Source organism: Eutrigla gurnardus, assembly GCF_963514095.1.
Source record: "Eutrigla gurnardus genome assembly, chromosome: 1".
Taxonomy (NCBI): domain Eukaryota; kingdom Metazoa; phylum Chordata; class Actinopteri; order Perciformes; family Triglidae; genus Eutrigla; species Eutrigla gurnardus.
In genome coordinates, this window is record NC_139915.1 from 10,620,393 (window position 1) to 10,635,920 (window position 15,528).

At 42.3% G+C, this 15,528-nt stretch overlaps 2 protein-coding genes across 2 annotated transcripts; one reads left to right on the forward strand and one right to left on the reverse strand.

Moving 5' to 3' along the window:
• The first annotated feature begins 118 nt into the window (after positions 1-118).
• tmco3 (transmembrane and coiled-coil domains 3) lies at positions 119-8,681 on the forward strand. Its single transcript, XM_084014718.1, has 14 exons — positions 119-373; positions 1,623-1,936; positions 2,554-2,721; positions 3,264-3,443; positions 3,591-3,791; positions 3,943-4,071; positions 4,207-4,299; positions 5,071-5,257; positions 5,429-5,546; positions 5,654-5,849; positions 5,999-6,149; positions 6,260-6,339; positions 6,443-6,592; positions 6,894-8,681. Exons 2-14 carry the CDS (start codon positions 1,679-1,681, stop codon positions 7,005-7,007), a joined length of 2,025 nt encoding a protein of 674 aa, XP_083870844.1. The 5' UTR covers positions 119-373; positions 1,623-1,678; the 3' UTR covers positions 7,008-8,681.
• Positions 8,682-10,921: 2,240 nt separating this feature from the next.
• LOC311016860 (potassium-transporting ATPase subunit beta-like) lies at positions 10,922-14,466 on the reverse strand. The gene is made up of 7 exons (XM_084014856.1): positions 13,682-14,466; positions 12,667-12,795; positions 12,460-12,573; positions 12,172-12,377; positions 12,013-12,075; positions 11,293-11,385; positions 10,922-11,193 (listed from the first exon to the last, which is right to left on the reverse strand). Exons 1-7 carry the CDS (start codon positions 13,791-13,793, stop codon positions 11,035-11,037), a joined length of 876 nt encoding a protein of 291 aa, XP_083870982.1. The 5' UTR covers positions 13,794-14,466; the 3' UTR covers positions 10,922-11,034.
• Positions 14,467-15,528: the final 1,062 nt, after the last annotated feature.

Here is a 15,528-nt window from a genome sequence, read left to right on the forward strand (position 1 = left end):
GAACTTAGCTTTTCAGCTCCGGAAGAGAAAACCGGCTGAACTTTCTAAACATTTAAAAACGGATCCAACTTCAGCGGGGGTTTCGTCTACGGCGGTTTGCACCTACCTGGACGAAGTGACGTTAGCATTCCCGTTGCTAGCACGGATAGAGGCACCGACGGTTTGAGGTCGAAGTAAACATGAAGTTGGTCAAGTGAACCAGTGAACGGCTGCACCGACGCTGGCTTCAGCTATGTGGCAGGGGAGGAGGGGTGTCGGTGGTGGTGAGGGTGGCGGTGGTGCGGTACAACAGCATGATTGTTCTCTTCTTCTTGAGCTTCTCGTTCAGTCGTGGAGTGGACTCGAGAGCCAAGGCGGTGCACATATTTCTCAGGTAACGTTTTTATTCATCTGTCTATTCATGTGTTGAATGGTGATAATTGAGTAATCTGTGTTTGGGACATTGGACTGCTTCACAATTTCTCCGCCCCATGGTGTTTCCTGAAAGACCAGTCATGTCTGGTGTGTGTGTGTGTGTGTGTGTGTTATGTTACTGTCGGCTGACATAATTCTTATTTTTGTAGGGATGACATCGTTTTTTCCTATTTGCGTGTTTCTTATTCAGCAGTTTGTTTCTATTGCTAATATTAAATGTGGACACACATCTATCAGTGTAGAGTAACCTATATGTCCAGTCGCCAACACAACCAGTCAAAACTTCAGTGCAGTTCAGTGGTGGAAAGTAAATGTACCTCAATGGTACTGTACGCAATTACTGCTATTAGTAACTTGTAATTGACTAGATTGTTGAGATTTAATTTCAGAGAGTAATACTGTACTTATCCCCACTTCTTGAACAACTTGTGGAGACTTTTTCAGATTGACGTTTTGAAACACAAACTCACTTTTATGATCTGCTTATGAAATGTGATCCGTTATTACAGATTAATCCAACAGTGGACCCCTGCAGGGAAGGGTGCTGTTGATTTCTACCAGGGTGACTGCAGACCAGTTGTAGGAACAAGGACATAGGAGGAGTTTGGAAAGTAAACATATTCTCACAAAGGTGTGGTCCAGCAGCCCAAGTACAAGTCGAATGTCGTCTTTGTGGAGGCACAATATGTCAGGGTATGAGAGGACGTCCTGTTCACAGCACAGCGTTTTCTCTAATTGGCTCGGTTCTTAAACTACTACTACTGTCATTTATACACGTGACATGCTCAGTCAAGTCAAGTGCACTTAACACAGAACTACAAGGGGGCTGTTGGCTAGTCAAAGCAGCTGGTAGGTCACAGGTGAGCTTACGCAGCTGTTGTGTCAGGTGTTCAGCCGATCAAAAGATCTTTCTAGAGGCAACATAAAAAGAGATGACCTATATCTGTCATCAGCAAATCCCATGAAAAGACTGAAACAAACAAGAGGATTTGTCCTTTTCTCAATACTTTGCTACCCTGTCAGTGGCTCTCAGCATCAGGCTCAAAGAAAATTCATGAACCCACCCAGTGCAGCAGTGTGGCTCATTGCATTCATGTTAAGTCATTTTTGAACAACAGTGGAGCTCTAACATAGTATTCTTATCCTTGTCGTTTTATTCCGGATAAACTTGGTAACAACCATGTTCTCTTCATTTTTTCCTTTCCCAGATCTCTTTCTCTTCATCAATCTTCACACTCGGGTGAAGACAGAAGTAGAGGTTTGGATGCAGGTTGTCTGTTGGCTGCTGTGCCTTGGCACGGCGGGGGCACTCGCTGTGCTGCAAAAGGACCAGGTGGCCCAGCATGCCATCAAGCTTTATCGGAGCAAGGGGGCCACACACGGCCGCAGCTGGGTGACCAGCAACTGCAAGCGGCTGGTGGGTCTCCTGCATCAGAAGAATGTGGTCGTCAGGAAGCTGGCTGCTGCTGCTGATGCTGTTAGACGAGACCAGACCCTTTCAGAACCAGAGAGGCTCTTCCAGGTACCAGACTGAGAAAACGTACCAGCTGGAGCCAAGGGCCTCTGCTGGTTTCCAGTGATTGTTTAGCTTTATTCGTTATACTCCTGGTGAAGTAGTGCAGAGACATGAGGTCTGAAAATATTCAGGCTGGTGTCTTTGTCCCTTTGTGGGTTGACACAATAGTTCATAATAATCTAACAAACGGCTCACATTTCTTACTTACATTTCAGGTTTCACATATACAGGGGAGGTGCCCTGAATGAATTATTTTCATTGTGCATGAGTCAGATGTTTTTTTTTGTTTTTGGTTAAACATTTAATGTTAGGGTTTTAAAATCCAATCCAAAACAGAAAAAAAAAATAGCAGCAAATTATCACATTCAAGTAGCCGGAAAGAGAGCATATTCCTATATTTTGCTTGATTAGTGAATTCAGTGATGAATGGGTTATCACAATTATTGCTGATTATTTTTGACCGATCTTCTCATTTTAAGCCCATTTCTCACGTTGAATCTGCGATGAAAACAGCTTTAGTCTCGTGTTTTAAATGAAGATCATATACAGGGGCTTCAGCAAAAGAGGATGTCAGATGTTTTTACAGGTTACTGACTAACTCGTGCTCCCCTGTCTGCATTCAGGTTCACACTCTAGAGGTTTTCCAGAAGGAACTGAATGAGAGCGAGCACTTGGTGTTTCAGGCGGTGCACAGCCTGCAGAGGGCGCTGCAGGGAGATTACAGGGATGTGGTCAACATGAAGGAGAGCAGCAGACAGAGGCTGGAGGCCCTCAGAGAGGCGGCTATGAAGGTGAGGGTTTTGAGGCCAGCACCTTTTCCCAGGGACTATGTCAGAGTGCAGGAGAGAGTCCCTGATACATACTGCATTCGCTCGCTCTAAGTGAACTGAGATTGATGTTCTATTATGAATGTCTATAAATGTTTTCATGGTGTACATAGAAACAGTGTTGACAAAGGCAAAGATTGTCACAAGGTGGAAATTCAATATTACTTTTCACTGACTTATTTGGAAAAGATTTGTACAGTGTAAAGGGTTATTTTAATCATTAATCAATGAAACCAATAATATTTTGTTGATTGAGTTAACTATATGAAAATTGTGAAAAATTAAGTGACATCTTCAAAAATGTCACTTAAGTTCACAATTGAGCAGCTGGAACAAGAAAAGATTAGCTTTTTTGTTTTGTTTGATCTAACAACTGTAATAACTGGTTGATCATAGAAAATGCAGATTTTTCATCCGTCAAGCAACTAATCAAATAATTGCTTCAGGTCTAGCTGTTGCTTTTCAAATGAAGTTTTATATTTGGAGCCTCTGCCGTCACCTTTCAGGAGGAACAGGAGTACGTGGAGCTGGTGGCTGCTGAGAAGCACCAGCAGGAAGCTATCAAGAGCGCTTTAGCCCAGAATAAGACTCTGTCCATGCTGGACGAGATCCTGGAAGACGTCAGGAAGGCAGCAGACCGCCTGGAAGAGGAGATCGAGGAGCACGCCTTTGACAACAACAAACAGGTCAGTAAACAGCGTTCAGACTTCGGTTCATTTCAGACACTTGGAGATTCAATCGTCTTGAAAGCGAAAAGATCGCGATTGAGTACACACTTGTCCATTTGACCAAGCATCAAATGGTGCCTCCTTCCACACTGACTGTTTGTGTAGATGAAAGGAGTTAACATAGAGGCAGTATTGAGAGTGGAGGATGACGAGGAGAATGGAGGGAAGAGGAAGAACAAGTCCAAGCAGAAGGACGTGGAGGATGACCTTGGCCTGAGCATGCTCATCGACTCGCAGAACAACCAGTATGTCCTGACCAAACCCCGAGACTCCACGATGCCCAGAGCAGACCATCACTTCATCAAGGTCAGTTTGTGCTTCCCGCTCAGATGTAGATTTTACGAATTAGATTTTAAGAATTGGAAGCTGTAATTTGTTTTGAATCCTCAATACTGGTTCGAGCAGGGCCGTGTCTAATGTTTGATACAGTGAAACCATACATGTATATGATATGCAGGACTTGGTGTCGGTGGTGATGCTGTCGCTGCCCTGTGGTTGGATTTGCTCTCTGGTTGGTCTTCCTCCCATGTTTGGATACATCATCTGTGGGGTCCTGCTGGGTCCCTCCGGTCTGAACAGCATCAAGGTAGGTGTAGGTGTGTGTGTGTGTGTGTGTCTCTGTGTGTGTGTGTGTGTCTGTGGGTGGGGGTGCGTGCGTGCGTTTGTGCGTGCATGTCACCTGGTAGTTTGCTCGCTGTTTATGTCAGTGTCTGTCTTGCAGTCTATGGTCCAGGTGGAGACTTTGGGGGAGTTGGGAGTGTTCTTCACTCTCTTTGTGGTGGGATTGGAGTTCTCACCCGAGCGACTTCGAAAGGTAAACAAGAGGGATTTGAATTTCGTAATTGATTGTCGTAATGTGGCATAAATGTTGTCTTTTAAAGGCTGCATTACAGAAAAGTATGTGATGTGATCTTTTCAGTTTTCTTGCCGTTCTGTTATAAGTCATTATATTCACATCACTGGTGATTGTTAATCAAAATCTTATTGTGTTTGTAAAACCACTGACGGCCAACCTTTTAAAATTTGATTGCAATATCGAAGAATTTGGTAAAAAATCACTATTTGATTTTATCCATAGAGCCCAGCCATATTTTCATCAAAGTTTGTTTAACATGCATGTTTTTTTTATGGACATTCAAATTGAAATGACCTCAGACTTGATTTAGACTCAGTATTAGTCATATGTGAGTTAACATCTGTACAATCTGTGAAAGCATGGTTAACACAGCTGGACTAGAATGGAGGACGTAGCGATTATGCAGCATGTGCTGTAACCATTCCGTTACCCAGGCTGTCCAATACTTAAATTTGAGTATAATTTTAATCTGCTAACATTTCTTGATGTTACCTTCCTTGGAAACTGACCAATATCTGTATCATTCTAAGTTAATGTCACTTGAAGGAAGACTCTTCTTATTAAATCACTTTTATGCCCCTCAATGTTTTAGCTGATGACATGTTTTTTCTGTTGGATGTTTCATAGTTTCAAATACAGCTGCTTTTAGTCAGTTTTCTGACTGATATACATACATTGTGTGTATGTGTTTGCACTTGTGTGTGTGTGTGTGTGTGTGTGTGTGTGTAGGTATGGAAGACATCTGTCCAGGGGTCCTGCTACCTGAGTCTACTGATGGTGGGGGCCGGGTTGTTGTGGGGACAAGTCTTGCATATTCGACCCACCCAGACTGTCTTCATTTCCACCTGCCTCTCCCTGTCCAGCACTCCACTAGTGTCACGCTTCCTGGCGGGGGCGAGCAGAGGGGACAAAGAAGGTACGTAGGTATGTCTGTGCATATAAATGAACACAGATGTGCATAAGTAGTAGTGACAGAATGGGACAAATCTGCCCCGAATATTTCACTCGTATTCAGACTCGTTGATATCCAAGACAACAGGGCTTCATGTTTAATGATCAATAATGTGAGTGTGTGTTTGTGAGACAGGTGATCTGGACTACAGCAGCGTTCTCCTCGGGATGTTGGTGATGCAAGATGTTCAGCTCGGGCTCTTCATCGCCGCCATGCCCTCTCTGATCCAGGCCCAGAGTGGAGACATGGACAGGTCAGTTAGACTGTTTGAATTTTATTTTGCACATGTCCTCTCCTCAACCAAAAACACACAGCTTACAGTCATTCATTTAAATCTGTTGTCCTCTGTGTGGAACACAGCTTCCTGCTTGGAAGTCTCCGTGTGCTTTACCTCCTGGCCCAGGTCCTGGTCTCACTGGCGGCTGTGCTGCTGCTGTGTTTGTTAGTCAAATCCTTCCTGATTGGCCCATATTACAAGAAACTGCATGCCGAGAGCAAAGGCAACAAAGAGATCCTGGTGCTGGGGATGGCAGCGTTTGTCTTTTTCATGTTGACGGTATACACTTTGCTTTCGATCATTTATTTGTAGTTTTCCTGCATTTCTCTACAGACATCTGATATTTCTCTTCTAGTGTCGTATTATAATTTCACCTCCTGTGAAGAAGCCGTTTGTGTTGATTTCCCTCTCTGTGACTGATTCTGTAGTTGACAGAGTTTTTGGATGTTTCCATGGAGCTGGGCTGCTTCCTGGCTGGAGCTCTGCTATCCACGCAGGGTCACATGGTCACCACGGAGGTCATGGGATGTATCGAGCCGATCAGAGATTTCCTCGCCATCATCTTCTTCGCCTCTATCGGTCAGATGCTATGTGTCATTTCAAGTCAGATCCCAGCTGTATTATCATGTAACGCATGTGTAACAGTGAGACTTCTCTGAATCATCTCGCGTGTTTGTGTGACGCTGCAGGTCTCCACGTGTTCCCGACATTCGTGCTGTACGAACTCACCATCCTGCTGGTGCTAACGCTCACACTCGTCATTATGAAGGTACAGCGCTCTCCTATCTATTTGCTCTTCTCATTCTACAGTTTCCCTTTGCCGCACTCTCAGTTTGTCCTCTCTCCACTTCCCTCCTCATATTTCCTCCCAGTTTGTGATGGCCGTACTGGTGCTGTCGGCCATCTTGCCTCCGGGGTCTCGACACATACGATGGATTGTTTCAGCCGGTCTGGCTCAGGTCAGCGAATTCTCCTTTGTCCTGGGCAGCCGCGCCCGTCGTGCTGGCATCATCTCCAGAGAGGTCAGTGATGATGACTTTTTCAAATGCTTTTTACCAGAAAACCAGAAATATGCTGTTTATAAATTATATAAAATCAGCAAATCTTCACATTAGAGAGACTCGAACCAGATATTATTTTAACATGATTAAACACATTTTGAAATATGTAAAAAAAACAAAACATTAATTAGTTCAGCTAAAAGTAGGAATGGTATTTTTAGTTATTTTATATTTTAGTTATATGCTTAATTGACATTTGTGGAAAACCCGTTTTTAGGTGATAGCATGAATAATATATATTTATTTACATCTTTCTGCTCAGGTGTACCTGCTGGTTCTCAGCGTCACCACCCTCAGTCTGCTGCTGGCACCGGTGCTGTGGAGAGTTACCACTCACAAATGGGTTGTCCGGGCTGAACGCAAAACTATCACATGACCAGCCTTCATGGCCAAAGGTTTCCTGTGTGGCGACTGCAAAGCCGACAACGAGAAGCAGGAGTTAAGTCTTACTTGGTCATTCAGAAAGGTTGGACCAAATCTTCCTCTCCTTCTTGATTTAACAGACTCAGTCCACTGCTGTTTCTCCATGTCAAGAGCATAAAACCTGGACCATCCAAGAACTGATACCCAATCCTGCTCTTATGTGATAACACATGGCAAAATAATTTACCCTAATGTCTTTTAAGTGGCAACATCGCTGAACCCCTCCAACTCTCCATAAAGGCTTGACAGAGAAGCACAAGTACTTGATATCCATTCAGTTCTGATGCCTTTGATGCACTTTCTCCTGCATATGTTTCCTCTTTATTGTCTGTGTGAATCAAAGGAATTCAATGGAATTCCTTTATTTCATTCAGTTTCTGCACTTTCAACCCCACTTTTTCTCATTCCTTGTAACAATCGCAGGGACCATCTGAAGGTTAACTTCACATTTGTCTCTTTTTACATGTAAAATTAGAATTTTTGTAGTAAGGGAACCTAACCCAACCAACCATCGTCTACCGCTTTATCCTGTATTCAGGGGCGCGGGGGGCTGGAGCCGATCCCAGCTGACATTGGGCGAAGGCAGGGTACACCTGGACAGGACCCTATCACAGGGAGACATGTAGAGACAGACAACCATTCACACTCACATTCACACCTACGGGCAATTTAGAGTCATCAATTAACCTATCCCCATCCTGCATGTCTTTGGACTGTGGGAGGAAGCCGGAGAACCCGGAGAGAACCCACGCTTACACGGGGAGAACATGCAAACTCCACACAGAAGTGGGCCTGACCCGGGAATCAAACTCGGGACACTTTCGCTGTGAGGCGACAGTGCTACCCACTACACCACCATTCAGCAATAAGGGAACCTTTTTTTTAAATAATTTATATTGCCTACATTTGACCATCTCACATTTCTATTTTTGCATTTAGGTTATTGCAAATGTCTGATTGAAATTCTTACTGAAGTGCAAACCTTCTACCTGCTGTATTTAATAGATTGTACTTGTAGATTATTGTAAACATTGTACTACTGTGAATTTAGCTGTGAGGACAGTCTTAACTGTTACCTGAAAAATGACAACTATTACTTTTACAAAGACTATAACTCTCTTTATTTATTATTTTTGGGGGGCTTTCCATTCTGGTCAAATATATGTAAGCTTTGGTATAATACACATTAGTATATAAAAAAATGTAAACAAGAATGGAGATGATGAATTACGAGAGGAGCTCACAAGAAGAGAAAATGACTGATGTTACATTTAAAGGAAATTCTTGCACTAGTTACCATTGAAAGACAAACCTCTGTGCCTGCTCAACACGGCTCTGCACTGAAAGCGAGCGTCTCTGTGGCGTCTCCTACTCTCAACGTCCTCGTCTTAACTTTCAGACTGTGCAATGTGTGAGCTGCATACATGTTGCATATTGTTTTATGTTTAACATTGTATTGCATTATTGTTTTTCTTTACTTTTGTGGAGTTTTACATACTTGTGTTGGTGACCCTGACCTACGCTCACAGGCACAGAAGAAGAACCGCTGTTTTCATAAAAATGATTGTTTATTTTTAAATTGTTTAATTCATTCAATTATTTATTAAAAATAACGAAGATGAATTTTCTTGGTTTTAGCCTATATTTATTCTCTTCTCAGAATGCTGTAGTTTCTCTGGAATATATGAACATTAACATAAACAAAAGTACAACAAACTAATACTGCTAAGGAAAACCAGGTATTTTACCCCCCCCCCCCCCCCCCCCTATCAAAACTAGTAATGATACTAATTTCTCAACAATTTCATCACTTTTGAGATTCTGAGCTTTTGAATTCACAACAACAGCTCTATACTATGTGCTTTGATTTACAAACCTCTTAATATGAATGCTCATTTTACTCCAAACTTGTATCTCTTATTGTACCTATGATTCGATTTTCATTGAGGGTTACACTTTTTCTAGACTTCCCTACATCCGAGTGAAAAGCTGTAATCTTCCAAATCTCACTTTCACCTCCTTTTCCAGTACTTGCATATGTTCCCTCTCTCTTCTCTTCAGTCAGTCCTGCCAGGCTTTTCTTATTCCAGTCCTGTCATTTCTTAATAGTATAATATGCAGCATTTTAGATATTTAAATACAAGACATCTCAACATAAACCTTCTGGCTAAAACATCACATTAGGAACATTGCTAGTTGTAGTAAGACAGTAAAGGAAAGCAGAAACATAAACTTGAATCCAGTGACTCCAACCTTTTTGGTTTGTATCCCCTTAACATCACGACCCCTTATTAAAAGTGCTGGTTTTATTATGGTGTTGTTGAAAAGTGACTTTTATTTTTCAGATTGTTTCATTCGGAGGACTTTTAGAAGCCTCAAAGAGGTTAGAAAGAACTTTAGCAGGAATTTGCGTTTGTCTTCCTTCTTCATCGTGTGTGTGTGTGTGTGTGTGTGTGTGTGTGTGTGTGTGTGTGTGTGTGTGTGTGTGTGTGTGTGTGTGTGTGTGTGTGTGTGTGTGTGTGTGTGTGTGTGTGTGTGTGTGTGTGCGCGCGCGTGTGTGCGTGTGCGCGTGTGTGCGTGTGTGCGCGTGTGTGCTCGCTCTCTGTAAGCTGATAACCCACAAAGTCTGCAGTCAGCAGATATGTGAGAAACATCAACACCATCCTATTAGCCGTCATACTACAGACGGTCACAAGTTCCAAATACTCTACAGACTGTACTTGAATAGATTTTTTTGAGGGGTATCCTGCTTTTGAAAAAACTTCCTAGCTGATAATTTTGGTTATGGTCATGTAAACAGTGGTACTTTCCTCTGAGGTACTTTTAATTTCCTTGAGTATTTCCATTTACTCAGAAAGCTGAAAACAGATATGTGGTTCATACAGGACAGCGATGTTCCGGACATATGAGGGTAGAATATGATGCATTGCTGTTGATAAAACTATCCAACAGTAGTACCACACAACCTTAAACATCTGCAGCAGTAACATGAAACATACACATTAATGCAGCAGTAATATTCACCCAGAGACATCACATATAACAGTCAAACACTGACAGGGAACATTTTACTGCACAATAAGTTTTAGTTTGATACTTAAGTAAATGTAGTTGATAATACTGTTTTTGAATGCAGGACTTGCAGTGCAGTGGTTTCATTCTGTGGTGATGGCACTTTTACTTAAAGCGATGAGTAAAATGCACCCTAGGGTAATTTCCACCATGACATCCAGCCAAATACCCCTTCAGAAGCATTTTTAGCGATGGTCAACGTTGGTCAAGATAGGGCTAGCACTAGCGCGATGGTACAGTGCGTATATCTCGTGAATTACCCCACTAATAATGCATGGAATGTTCCCAAACCTGATAGCTTCTATCCTCTGCTGCTAACGCTACCGCTGCGTCGACGCCACTTCCGTGTTTACCCAGCTGTTGCCGTCACGCAAGAGTATGAAAAAGTTTCGCTGAATTCTTATAAATGCTTAACAGGTCAACACTTGTCAACACTTGTTGAACCATCGCTTTAAGTAAAGCATCTTTAAACTTCCACCACTGAAACAAAGAATCCCTAAAGCTCAAGCTTGTAACATGAACATGTTTTTTGAATATTTAACCATGCATAAAACTTTCTGCAGTGTTTTAATTCCAAATCCACCTCTAGAATTTGGTCGCTTCCTTTTGACGTCCCCAGACTTTGTGTGGAGGACACAGGCAGACGGACACATCAGTTGGTTGTAGAACAATACATAGATTTAAAAGATTTTATTTTTTTCATGTCATGGGTAAAAAATCGGATGACAAAGAAGGTCATGAATCCCTCAGCAAAGCATGACAAATCATGTTTATAAAAGCACCACACAGACATTTACAAGTGGGCCTATTATGTTGGAGACAAGTGATTTAAAAGGTTGTTAAATAATTGTCACTCGGTCTGTAGACACCTGCTCCCTCTGAGAGGTGAGTTAGGTCTCTCCTGCTTCTCATTTCGAGGCTTTGAGGAGGAAGATGACTTTTCCCTCATAGGGATCGTGGAAGTTTTCGTAGCTGATCTTTGTAGAGACCACTCTGCACTGGATCTTGGCTTTCTTCTCTCCGACCAGGCTGAACCGAACAGCCACCAACGGGTTGACGTAAGAGGGCTGAAGAAAAGGAGGGAGGCAAAGCAGACATTTGGTTGCTATGCGTTTGGAGTTTTGTTTTGTGATTTCCACTTTTAACACGTCTTGATTCTTGCTCACCTGTGCCAGTCTTCCGTAGTATGGGAAGTAAGAGGGATCCATAATTCCCCCCTCAGGGAAATACTCCATTTTGGCCACATTGTCATGTCCGTCCTACACACACACACACACACACACACACAGAATTTCATCATGTTTTATGGGGCACCAATTTTACTCATGAAGAACAGTTTACTTGCCATAAGAACTACTCATCCTGAGAAAATGGTTGTATTATTACGTCCGCCAAGCAGGTGATGTTTTGTTGGTCCGTTTAGTTTGTTTTGTCCCTCAGCAGGATTACAGAAAAACTACTAGCTGGACATTCATGAAACATGAGCCAAGAAAAAACCCTTTGAATTTTGGAGGTTTCAGTTATACTTATTCTTTTTCACTTATGGAAACAGCCTTGGTGGAGGTCTGCACTCTCTGAGTCTGAGAACATAACCCTCAGCACAGAGACTACAACTGTAAGAGAAGTTTGTATCACAAGCTGGGGTTTTGAGTTGGATAAATATGGGTGAGATGGTTCTCATGAAAAGAGTTGTTTGGAGCTTGGCCCAGCCATACTGGGCCTAAAAGTCAGCATATCTCGGCCTCTGATGCCACAATCACCATCTTTAATTTGCCTCTCGGAGAGCGCTCCAACTTTATGGGAGTGCAATACTAAATCAGTGGAGTAGCTGTAAAATAATGTTTAAAACATCAGACTAATTTTATTTCACGCATGCTGTTGCTCACCAATACAGTGCAGTTGACATATAGGGGGATGTCACTGCGATTAGTAGGCAGAAAGTTGATGATCTGCAATGACAAAGCAGAACATTTACCTTTAGTCATGGTTATTTTATGCGATTGTTTTATTTACTGCTCAGAATGGGATTTATGAATCAAACGTACCCTGTTCATCTTAATGATGACACAAGGCATGCTGCAGTTGTAGCCAAAGGTTGGGTCCTCGAATCCTGAACAGGCTTCCAGCATGCTTTGCTTGAAGGGGCATGACCACTTGGTTTTATTAGGGGCAGGGTAGGTGTTCTGGATGAAGAACTTACCCTTTGTGCAGTTATGGGTGTTACATTCACCCTGCTTGGTGTCATTGTAGGCTGAAAGGGAGACCCAGAAAGGAACGTTTAGCTGTTTTGTTTTGCGTTAAATCCAAACAGGATCGAGGGAGTAAATACTTACGCTTCAGGAACTCATTAAGGATGTTGGTCATCTTCATCCAGCTGGCCTTCTCTGATGTGTTGTAGCAGATTTCAACTAGTTCCTCCCCGTAAGTGTTCGGCCACACCATGACCCCTGAACCGAGAAGCATACAGATGGCTAACTGAGGTTTCATTCAAGTCATACTTCAACTCCTTGTTGTTGTTGTTGTTGTTGTTGTGGTGTTACCTGGAGATTTTAGTCGATCTTGGTAGTCCGGAGCATGCGGATCCAAGGTGTACATGAGGGTCCAGATGGCCAGACAAAAGAGGGCCGTCATGACTACGTAGAAGGCTACATAATACAGACTGATGTACACTGTGAAGGAGAGAGGTGTTTTTATTATTATTAACACACAGTCAGGGTTACATATTTATGGCAGCTTCAACTCTCTTTGCAGTTACAGTGAACACACAAGCTTAATGTGGAAACGCTTGTGTGGTCACGGAGGTGCATGTCTACACTCGCAGAGGTCAAAGTGTCCTCTGTCCATATGAGCTCAATTTATTCTGATTGTAAGATCAAACAGAGGGTTGAAGGAAGAAAACTAAGGTTATCACAACAGCCGGCTTATCTCGTTCTATCCACATGCTGCAAACATACACTCGCTGTGTTGATATTAAAAGGACAGGAAAAGTCACACCGAATGGTACGTACGTAATTTATATCACAGTTCTCACATCATAGTGGTGGGACGTAACTAAGTACATTAACATTTATTTTCCAATGATGTTAGTTGCTTTGCAGGTTAAGATTTTATTAGCATAAATATGTGAAGATCTTATGAAATATAAAGCATCGTTATAGATTAAACTACCAAACAATATATTTGAAAATCCCCACCTCAACCAGCTGCAATGTTAAAATACTGCTTACACTTTATAGCTTCAGGCATTATAATAATCCATTCATATAATGTATTGTCATCTAACAATAACAGGAGTCATCCTGCTGAAATAGAATAATATTTATCTTGGATTATTGAGACTTCTTCCACCACTGCCCATACTATATGCACATTCATATAGTCATGGGTTGCTGAAGTCCTTTCTGTTCATACTGACCAGGAAGATTTCCCTTCCTAAAGTGACTCTAATGTCTGGAGAAACTAAGGTTTTCCCTGAGCAATGCTACAAATTAGTCTCATTGTTTCAAATGATTTAATGTTGCACAACAATGGTCAGTTAAGTTTTAGGCTACTTACCCCATTTCTCTGGTGTTCTCCCCATTAACGTCCCATTGTCGGAGTTCCAGACGAAACGTCCGAAGTCTTCACATCGTTGGCCACATGTCCTCTTCTCCTTCAAGGCAGCCATGATGAAACTCTGTGCTCAACACGATCCACGCAGTCCTTTTCTCCCCTTCACTCAGCTTTACCTTTGCCTTCTCCTCTTCCCTCTCTCACTGACAGTATGATTCAAAGTAATATTTGTTTCTCCTCTCTCCTTCCTGTTCCTCCCCAGCACTTACAGGGTTGTGCTAATTTATTTTCGGGCCCCTGTCTGATTCTCTTTTGCAGTTATTGAAGCTCACACCTGGACGTTGCTCCAGAGTGGGATGTGTGTGTTATCTCTTATTCATTATATATGGGCCAAGATAAGGTGGGCCTGCTGCCTCAGGGAGGCTGACGTAGAAACAGGTGAACTTCCTTATTCAGCAACGACATCCTTCACTCTTCGAAGAAACCTGAGGATCACCTTGAACAGCCAGGCGGCTTGGTTACTAATGACAACAGTCAAGGTGAACGACTGCTGCATATAATATGTTCAGATGAAAACATAACTGAAACATAAAAACAAACCTGCGTCTGATTGCAGAAGAGACCATTTGAAAACGGGGCCGATGTTTGTTATGACAGATTAGATAATTATTAATCATTTAAATGTTAAACTTTTTTTTTTTTTTTTAAATGACCCATCACAAGGAGCCTAGGCTGGCATCTTCATATTGCTAAGCATATTTTGTATTCAATTTAAAGCAATTAAAATTAAGGAAATCAGCATATCCTCAAATTTAAGTACCAGTTCATGTTTATCTCCATGTAGTGGCATTGCTAAGGCAATGTTGGTCACTCATTTGGTCAACCACTTTGGTCCAGACAAAAATATTGCTATGACATTTTGGCCCTTTTTAGCCCTTATTGAGATAGGATAGTGTAAAGGAGAGTGAAAAGGGGTAGAGATGGGGATGACATTCAGAAAGGCTTCTGGCCAGATTCAAATTAGCCTCAGTACACCAACTCTACCACTGAGCTGTCGGGCGCCCCACGACAACGGTCATGATCCCCAGAGGATGAATTGTTTGCACACGACTATTTGGTGTCATCATGATTATCATCATTATTTAATCTGCCCAATAACTTGGTTTATGACAAAAGGTATGCAAAGCTAATGACATGATCAGTCCCAACTGTCCTGTCTGTTTACAGCTTATTAAGCATGTTAGCATTGTCATTGTGATCGTGTCGTTATAACAGAATTTCATATATCCGTGCAACCGTTGTTGGTACTTTGTATCTTTTTGTAAGGCTAAACCATGTGCCTCATGATAAACACCGAAACCAAGACTTGCAGGTCTGTGAAGCTACTTAAACACAGGGATGCTTTGACTTGCTTTCACTACCAATTATAAGAGGAATCATTGCATGTTCTGAGACTGAAAGGGGGTGTGCTTTTGGTAGAAGGTATGGACAGACCAACAGTTAGACCAGAAGACTAAAAAAACAGTTCTCTGCAGAAGCATGATGTTAGCCCAGGCTAGTGAACACGTTCCTCTCATTTCTCTATGTGCCTCTCTCTGTCTCTCTGTCTCTCTCTCTCTCTCTCTAGGCTTCACTGCATTCTTGTCATTACCAGCCCACTACATGCATGCCACATCCCTCCTTCCTCTCGTTTTCATCATCTGTGCCGCCTCCCCATCATATCTTTGTTTTACACTCTTTGTTCCCTTCTCTTCCTCTACAGCAGGCACATGGGTTAGTGTGGGATAAAGCATTACAGTGTTACAGAGTGGATAAATCCCTTTGGGGAAAGGTGATGAGTCAGGTAGATC